Source organism: Aptenodytes patagonicus, chromosome 15, assembly GCF_965638725.1.
Source record: "Aptenodytes patagonicus chromosome 15, bAptPat1.pri.cur, whole genome shotgun sequence".
Taxonomy (NCBI): Eukaryota; Metazoa; Chordata; class Aves; order Sphenisciformes; family Spheniscidae; genus Aptenodytes; species Aptenodytes patagonicus.
In genome coordinates this window covers 5,430,954-5,440,602 of record NC_134963.1, presented here as the reverse complement: position 1 = coordinate 5,440,602, position 9,649 = coordinate 5,430,954, and the positions used below count along the sequence as shown (strand labels likewise).

General features: G+C 50.9%; 1 protein-coding gene across 1 annotated transcript in view; it reads left to right on the top strand.

Annotated features, from left to right (window-relative positions):
* Window positions 1-6,809: 6,809 nt before the first annotated feature.
* AACS (acetoacetyl-CoA synthetase) overlaps window positions 6,810-9,649 on the top strand; it is a 44,034-nt gene continuing 41,194 nt past the window's right edge. The window contains exon 1 of the mRNA XM_076352830.1: window positions 6,810-7,037. Within this exon, the coding sequence (XP_076208945.1) occupies window positions 6,920-7,037 (118 nt within the window). The 5' untranslated portion in view covers window positions 6,810-6,919. The remainder of the gene's footprint in view (window positions 7,038-9,649) is intronic.

The window sequence follows — 9,649 nt, the reverse complement described above, 5'->3', positions numbered from 1 at the left end:
GGCCGCCCGCGCTGCGCCCCGCGCCAGGCAGCGCCGCGATTGTAGCGCCGCCTAGAGGCCGCGCCGCGAATTCCGCCGCCGTCCTGGGGAGGGGGTGCGCGGGGGGGGGGGGGCGGTGCACTCTGCGAGTGCACCGCCCCCCCCCCCCCGCGCACCCCCTCCCCAAAAGCAATAGCTTTATTGAAATCACAAAATAATAATTTAGGTTGAAATGGGGCAGCCGAAGGTCTTCCTGTGCAGCCCACGCGAGACAAAAAAGGTCTACTCAAGTCTATTGCTGTGTCCAGCCAGGTCCTGGACACCTCCAAGGACAGAGATGCCGCAGCCTCTCCGAGCAGCCTTCCCCCCGGGAGTTAGCTTGTCCCGGTCTATAACCAGTCCCAATATTTAACCTCTTCCAGTATTTGACCTGTCACAGTAGTTAGCCTGTTCCAGGCTAAATTTCATATTTAATAATCCACCTGGCAACATTTTTTTCCCTACTATCTAATCAGGGTTTCCCATGTCGCAATGGAGGGCCGTTGACTCTCCTGCTGTCAGCGTGCACCTTCGAGAAGGTTCTGGCTCTGTTTTCCCCGATCCTCGGCTCAGGTAGGTGTCGGCAGAGATAAGGTCTTGCCTTTGCCCTCTCCAAGCAGTCTCAGGCACCCCGTGCTCACTGGAGCACCCTGCTCTGCTCAGTGGCCTCTGTCGGACTCGCTCCGGTATCAATACCCTTCTTGCAGCGTGGAGCCCAAACCTGGGCACGCTACTCCAGATGTGGTCTCGGAAGTGCCAAACCGAGGGGAAGGATCATGTCCCTTGACCTGCTGGCTACGCTCTTAACCAACGCAGCCCAGGATGCCGTTGGGCTTCTCTCTGCTGCAAGGGCGCATTGCCGACTCGTGATCAACTTTCTCGGCCCCCGGATCCTCTCCTGAGGAGCTTTTGAATTATTCAGCTATCTATTTGGGCTCTCGAGACTCATCACAGTCTTGACAGAGAGTACAGCGAGCTGCCTTTCCTGTGTGGGTATCCCTCTCTGAGGAGACTCCCAGGCGCAATCCCCAAATGACAAAGGGAATATAGAAGTCTAACGTCAAGAAATGACATCTTTTCAGTACACTATCGACTTCAGATCAAGGGATCCTGAAGGACTCTCGTGTCCTTTACCCTTGAGAGACTCTGACTCAGATGTACATGCTGAAATTCAGCACGCTTAGTGGTGTGACTCCCTCTTCTGACAGGTTTTATGTTGATCTTTCCTGAGTAACCAGGCTAACAAAAGACCAGTTAGGAAGTACAAAGTAGGCAATGTTATCAGCTCCTTCTGGGTAGTGAAACCCAGCCAGGATGTCGGCAGAGTGAAGTAAGAAACCCCAGGAGACAGAAAAGTACTTTATTGCCTTCAGAGCGCATTCTGATTCATCGTTGATTGACAGGAGCCTGAGTTAGACAAGATAGGAACACAACGATGGCGATATAAAAACAGATCCATTGGGTTGTGGCGTAGATTCTGCACTGACGGATGACGTGAGCTGGGGCAGAAAATGTTTCCTAAATTGCCCGGCAGTAAGTTCAAGGCACGGGGGATCCCAACACCCTCCCCTGAGCTTCTGCTTGTGCTTGGGAAGGTGTAGGCGGCCCATGACCACGTCTGCGCACCATTCAGGATCTCTGTTCCGAAAATGACAGGGCAGAGCTCTGCTTTTCCTGACCCTTCCCGGGCAGTTCCCAGAGAGGCAGGGGCGCAGCTGGTAGCTCTTCCAGTCACTGGAATAACTTGAAGTATCTCCTTCCAATTTCGTACCCTGTGTCCTCGATGTTTAAACCTCGTGGCTGGGCCTAACCCTGGTTGCCGAGTAGTCGAGTAGACATCTAGAATATAGACATCTTCGCTATGGCCTTTTTCCCAGCTTTCGTCTGGCCAAAACACTTATTTTCACATTTAGCAGAACGGCCTAGACCTTTTAGCATTTCTTTATATTTGGCCCTGAAAGGGTTGGGCCCAGATCCAGGAAGGTACTTAGGATCTTGCTTGATTTCAGTAGGATATGGATTCTTTATCTATTTATAAATGGTGCTCTCATTCTCTCTTAAGGTGGCCCTGAAATTGCTGATGTGTTAATACCTGTGTATATTCTGAAGTCTCTATCCAGAACGGGTTGGTAACTCATGACAGGTATTTTTGAGGTTCTTACGAGGTTTCTGGTTATCTGCCCTCAGTGTCGTGCTGTGCCTAGACTCCCAGCACACGGTAAAGTGGCCACTTCTGGGGCATTTCTTGCGTGTAAAGGACCTTGCGGTACAAAAAGACGACTGTAATGTAATTAACTGTCACGAGTGTGGTTTCCTGTGCCAGTTACAATTCTTCGATTTGTTTCCAGTTGGCATGGCCTTCTCTGGGTCCCCTTGTGCTGCTTCTGGTCCGATGGGTCTTGTTTCTGCGAATCTGGGGACGTTCCCATTTCTCTACACGAGTTTCCATTGTGGGATCCCCCTCAAAATCACTTCTGCAAAGTGCTTGTTATTTCTTTCCATCCATTCTTTACAGAGGCTCAGAGGCCTATTTTAGTGGCTGCCTTTGGAAGCCTGCACGCAGGGTTGTCCTTCATATGAGGTCAGGATAATCTGGGAATCTTCCCTGGTATTTAATTGATTTCCTGACCTGTCTCAATGAGTCTATTTCAGGTATGTTCATCTCTCCAAATCCACAGCTCTTATGAAATTATGCAGTATTTCACCCTTCTCGTTTAAATAAATGAAATCGCGTCTGCTCAAAGAATACATTGCATCATGGCATGAAATATTGATCTCAACCACATTGAACTTTTTAATTAGGACAACTGTGAGGTTTCTAGAAAGATCCTCTGATGAAGGTCTTACTGTAAAGAAAGCAGCATGAGTGTACTCCTCTGTTTCCTGATCTGAACTAGAAACGGCGTAAGATGTCTTGCTCAGATATGGGGATTTAACAACAATCTGAACAGTATTTAGAATAAATTGGGGTCTTCTAGACATCAAAGTTTTAGCAGAGCATAGGTGTCCCTCTTCTTAAATCATTTTTATGCTGAAAAAAATGGCATAGCCTTAAAGAAAGCCGACTGGTGTTACTGTGGACCAGTCCTTAACCTCACTGACCCTTATTTTTCTGTCTTTACTTCATCTCACAGCCTCAACTTGTCACAGCTGATCGCTTTATGACCTCTTGTCATTTTAGGCCTTTCCTCCTTATGTTTTGCTGCTAGCTCTGTGAGGCTTTTCTTGCAATGTGTCACTGCTTTCTTCTTCTTTTCCTTTTTCTCTTTTCCTTTTCTTTCTTCTTCCCTTTCTGCAAACGCTTTTGATTTTGATTCTGGTTACTTGTAGAAGCTGCAGAGATCATGGATGTGAGTCAAAAGTTTCTTATTCTTATACAGACTCATTAACCAGCTGGTGGCCACTCTGAATACAGGATTTTTTAAAAACTTTCCAAAATCTTTAGATTTCCTAATCCAGGTGTTGGATCAATGGATCACAGTCAGGCCTCAGCATCCTGCACAGATTGCCGTGAGGTATTATTACAAAACTTTTATCTCACAGGTCCATGCATTTCATCACTCGTTTTAATTTCACAGACTGACTGCAGATTAGTTACCTCATGGACCACAAATGAGGTAGTGCCATCATCATCATTATTACTGTTAATCGGTTCTGAAGCATCTTTCGAAGGGCCCCTAATCTACTCTAAAGCAGAAAACATGATTTAATTTTTAAGCTATTATTACTATTAGTAGGTATAAAGCAAGGCTTAAAGAGATTTGAAAATAGCCAATTCCAGTTAATCTTATTCAGGCTATTTTCCTCCAGCTATTCTAATCTAGTCTCCAAACTATTTTTAGCAGTCACTGCAGTCCTCTTAATGCCCATTTTCTCCTTAAAGACTTCTTTCATTTGCCTTCTTTTTCTTCCTATTTTTCCAAAGTCACTTTTGAAAGAAGAAAAAAACGGTTTGGGTAAGGAAAAGCTGGAACGAGGGCCAGGAACATGGAGGCATGTCCGATTCTAAATAGGGATGCAATAGTAAAACTGCTGTTAATAAATGAGAAGGTCTGTTAGGCTTTCCTAAAAGCCCAAGTTTTATCACCAAATTCCCAGTGCGCCCCTTCCTCCTTGAACAGTAAGTGGGTCAGTCCATTTTAAACTACGTCTTTTTCAGCTCAGCGAGAGGGTTTTTGGGTCCCTTCTCAGGTGATTTACCTGCGCATTTCTTTTTAGATGCACAGGTTGCTCTGGGTGGAGGAAAGCTGCTGGTTTGCTGCTGCTTTTTGACCCTAAACCGGGCAATATCGGCCTCGCCGCGGTACCACGCCGGGCTCGCCTCAGCGCTGAGGGGAATCACGGAGGGACCCCACCCCCTCCCGCTGAGCAGGATGAGAGCTCTCCCCCGATTGGGCACACCTCCTTCTGATCCGGCCGCTCATTGGTCGGCAGAGAATGGGCTTGAGAAACCTCTGGTCCAATTGGTTCTTCGCGGTGTCAGCTCTCCGCCGTCAGCCCAGCCGTGAGGAGAGCGGGCTCTGGGCTGATGTGGGGCCAGGCGCGTGGCAGCCAATCAGGCGCGCCGGCGTCGCGGCCGCCGTGCGCCGCGCGGGATCCGTCCGCGGCGCGGGGCCGCCCGGTCCCACGCCGTCTGAGGGGCGGCGGCGCTTGGTGGCCTCGCTGCCGCCCTCCTGAGCGAGGGGACGGAGGGAGACGTGGGAGCTGTGACTCCCTCGGGGCGCAGATGGGGGGCGGGGTGGCCTCAGAGTAGGGCCGGACGAAACGAAAGTCAGGTAAAAATGGGGAAATTACAGGTTCGTTTCCTGTGCTTGCTGGGAGCGCGTCAGCGCCGGCCATGTGTGCCCACACACTCGCCAGGTGCGTGGGCAGGTGTAATTCTCGGAGAACTGGGGAAAACCTGACCAAAGGCTCAACTTCACGCCCCGGAGCAGGAGAGACTATACGTCAACGGGGGGTAAATAATTGCGGGGGCTAGGGCGGCTGAGGAGCGCGCCTGCTGGCCCCGGAGATCCCTGGCAGAGGGCGGGAGGCAATACCCCCGTAAAGTCTGACCCTGGCAGCTGCACCGCAGTACTTCGTGTCCCGAGCCAGTACATACAGCCACATTGGTTAACGCTTTGTTACCGCAATAAATGTCTTCACAACCCGAAGGGCAAAAAATAAAAAGTTATCTTTTCTGTGGGCCTGCAGCGAGACGGAGTTTCTAGGCAATTCGTTTTCTCCACCGCAGGCCGTGGCTCCCAAGCCCAGCTGAAACGGTGAAACGCCCGGGGCCCGGGCCCGGGGGGACGCGTCCTGCGTCCCTCCCTTATCTCGGGGCTTTGGCAGGGTGTCCGCGCCGCAGATTTCACACCTCCGCCGACCTCTCCGAGCGCCGCTGCCAAGGCGAGGGAGGCGCATAAAAGCAGATAACGCGTCCTCGTTCCACCCCCAGCCTCTCCAAGTCCTCTAGGCTCCGGAGAGAGTTATTTAAAAATATGCTATACGCAATGTCTTTCTTGAGGCAAATAAAAATTGTGGGATTGTTCACATCATGTTGCCATGGCCTGCAAATTTAATAAAGTTGTCGTATTCCAGTAGCACAAACATCTAAATGAAATTTGTAGCAAGTATGCTACTATCTAGTACATATATTTTACTGTCGTATTTGCACTGTATGCCTGTACAATTTACCATCACATTCCCATTTTTCGAGGCTCCATGAATTGAAAGGGAAACCATGACCTTGAAAATAAGCGTTATGTAAGCAGCACGTATACAGCATGACTTGTACGTTATTATTAAGTACTACGTTACCACCACTTCTTGGCTAAAATCGGCTGTTGTGACACAGCGATTGTCGGTAAGGGACAGACCTCACATTTTTAAAGAAGAGAAGCGACTGATTTTAATCTGAGGTGCAAGATAGGCAGAGAGCGTTACAAACGCGTAACCGATAGCGAGGCTATGGAGAAATGCATTTCTTGCCTCATTATTGGGTCAAAGACATTTGTCAGCGAGGACTTCTTCAGACCTCTCTGGGGGGAAAAAAAATTTCAGCGGCGGTAATTTTGCCCAGATCCCGTGAAAAGCGTGAAGCGATGGTTCCTCCGCGGTGTTGACACGGCGTTCGATGACCTTTAGAGGTGGCAGGGACCCAAGCGGCGGGTCTCGGCTGCCCGCAGCGCCCCGGCGGGGCGGCTGTCGGCGGAGCCGTGACCGGCCTCCGCGGGCGGGAGGTGACCCCGCCGGGCGCCCGGGCGGGGTCTGCCGTTTAATCCTGTTACAACCCGGTGGTTAAATAAGGTCCCGCCGTGGAGGTTCCCGTCAGGGTGGAGGCCGCTGGGTGGGGGCTGCCCCGGGGGGACGGGACGCGGGTCACTTGGCGGGAGGGGTCCGGGGGGGGTCGCTGCCGCCCGAGGTGAGAGACCGCCGAGACCCCCGTCAGGGAGAGGCCGGGCCCTGCCGCCGTGAGGGGCCTCGCCGCAGTCCCTGGCTCGGCCGTGCCCTGGCCGGGCGCCAGGCGCGCCTGCCCCCCATTCATTCCGCACCGACCGCGCCTTCCCCCCGCGATCCTGAGGGAGCCGTAGGAGGACGACCCTCGCGTTCTCCAGGCGGGGGACCGCTGGGGCGGTGGCGGTGGCGGTGGCGGGGCCGGGCCGCGCCGCGCCGCCCCTCCCCTCCCCTCCCTCGGCGCCCCGCCGTGCTCGCCGCCCCCTCGGCGGGCGGGGCGCAACGCCCCGCACTCTTTTCTCGCCGGCGGAAGGTTACGGAGTGAGGTGGCTGGTAGAGATCGGCGGAACTTAAAGGGCTGCGCCCGGAGGAGGGGCCCTGCAGTCAGGGCTGAGGGGCCGCGGGGGGCGGGTGTGGTGTCGGCGCTCCGCGGGACGCTCGCTCGTTTGCCGCCGCCATCGTCGTCATGTCCCGGGAGCCCGAGATCATGGAATCGCAGGTGATGTGGGAGCCTGACACGAAGCGCAACACCCACATGGACCGGTTCCGCGCCGCCGTGGCCAGCAGCTGCGGGCTCCGCCTGGGTGAGCGCTAGGCGGGGGCGGGCGGGCAGGCAGCGCCCAGGCGGGGAGGCCCTCGGGCTCTGCTCTGGCTCTGGCCGTGGGGGCCGGCGGGGCTTTGCTTCCCTGGGGCTGGCCTTACCGCGGGTCCGCGGCAGGGCTGCGGGCCGTCTGTCTACCCTTACCCTAAAGAGGGGTCAGGGTGCCCGGACATTCCCCGGGGCAGGAGGGGGCAAAGTGGTCCAGGCTGCGAGTGGGATGCTCTGCTTGTGCCTCGTGCAGAGGCCTCCGGTGCAGTCTCTCGCTTAGCGTGAAGGTACACGCCGCTGTGCAATGCAGGCGGCTTTTATCTGTTTATGCTGCTGCTGCTAGATGTCAGCCCAGGCAGCGTCAGCGTTGGTACCTGCTGTGTGCTCCTGACTGCTCCTGTGCGTAGCTGAGGTCCTGCTTGCAGGGATTTCTTGGGGAGAGCAGCAGTTCTGAAGTGACTTAGTGTTTTAAGGGTGTGTGGGAAGGGAGGGATCACTGCCATCATGGCTGTGAGGTTAATGTAAGCCTTAATATGGTGCTTAAACAACATATGCATGTGAGATTTGAGTTAAGGCCATGGTTGCAACTTCATCTTTGTGAAGAGTATGGCTTTGTAACTTCTAAGTATGCTGGAAGTGAAAGGTGATGCATAAGTTGGTTCAGTGGTGGAAACCAAGGATTTTTGCTATGCATCTGCCCAAGCTCTTGAACTTTAAGCTCTTCCTTCATGCTCATTCAGAAGTACCTATATGGCTGTGAATAGGTGTGCAGTCCTTTGACTTAGAGACAACCTGTCAACTTTGAATTTAGCCCTGCTTTGAGTAGGGGGTTGAACCTCCAGATATGTCTTTCAACCCAGACTGTTCTGTTTTTTTTAATGACTGCTAACTGTAGGTGGTGTCTCCAGGGTATCAGGAGTCGGTGGTGCTGGTTGTGTGGGCTCATTCACATCATGAACCAGGTGGACTTCAGTGCGTGTGGGGGTCAAACCATCCAGTTCTGACTAGCTTGCTTTATGATGTCTGTTCTCCCTAAGTATTTGGGGGCCAGGTTGCTTGTGTAGCTTTCCTGTAATCATTTGTCTGATGGGGGATGGAGGGAGTAGTTTTGGCAAGTGGCCTGACAAGTTTGTCAGTCCAATATAAATGTGTCTGTGGTATAAGCAGAGACATTTTGGAGTAGTAGCAATATAGCTAGTGCTTTTAGCAGTTCATGTTTGGAAAACAATTGTGCATCTTGATTGGGAATGTAATATGTGGGCAAGCCAGGTCATTAGTTTGACTGCTGGGGGGTTTCCCATTTGAATACAAAAGTATAGTGTCTAACTCTCCTGCTACGTAGGAAGCAAGTTACTACAGGATTTTAGCTAACTCCTGAGGAGAAATGTCATGTAACTGTACTTGTATGATCAAGACTGAATGCAGTTTCAGATGGGCTGTCCATGTTTATGGCTGTAAGAGCTGAACTCTTTTCACCCCCATTTTGAAGAGGCTGTCTCCAGTTAAATGTGGATTCCTGTGCATATACAGAAACCTTTGTCAACTTCGATTAGATCTGAAGTGATGTTCATTGGTCTGTGTGTTAGTCAACAACCAAGAATGGATTCTTTATGTAACATCAAGATGTAGACTGACTGAGGAGAGCTAAGGGCAATATAACCCTTTAAACAGCACGGCTCTGTCCAACCCTGAAAATACAGTAATGAGATGCAATGTTTAATTGCCGAATAACAGGACTGTGCTCCGAAGGACTTGAATGCTAAAGCTCATTTGGGGACAAACTGTATAGACAAGGCAGAACAAACTGTTCATATTGTAAGAAATCAAATTAGTGGTGACTTGCAGCTTTTTGCACTTATGAAATGACTCGGAGCATGCGCTACAATTGGTTTTTGAAGGAAGAGATGGAAGCTTGAACTTTCCTTTGGTAAAGTCTTATCCCCACACCAGCTGATGTGCAGTGTACAGAATAGTGAAGAGTAATTTGGGTGGAGTGTAAAAAAAGGTACATAGGAGGCTGAGATTGAGGCAATATGTAGGCAAAAGCTGAGTTATGGAGAAGAGTCTTTGCCTTTGCTTCTATGTCAGTAATACCTAGAGAGTAATCTTATATTGATGGAAAAGACTTGAGTGGAATAAGATGTGGAAGGGATAGGCTGGGTGGGGAAACAGCTGTAGTGATCAAGTGTGAGTAACTGTAGAGATGGTTTTGAGTGTTTCTTCTCTTATAAAGCTGGAAGATGTCCTCCTTGTAGGAAGAGGATGCAAAGATGACTTCTGAAGCAATCAGCTGGGTAACAGAATGACAAACCAAAGATAATTGGAGGAAATGACTTCAAGTGTTTAGCTGAAAGCATCAAATAGGAAACACAGTTGGCAGAGCAGGAAACTGTTACTACTGTCACTGATAGCAGATATTCATGTTTAATTTGGCTGTTGGCACAGCTTCAGGCAGCATGGACATGACTTAGCAATGTCACTTTTAAGCTGGTGATGAGAAATCAGCTTCAGTTATTCATACCTAAAACTGTTTTACACACTGATTTTTCAGTATTTAGTTTGAATTGTGTTTTTGGTATGCATTCCTCATATTACTTCATCTGTCTC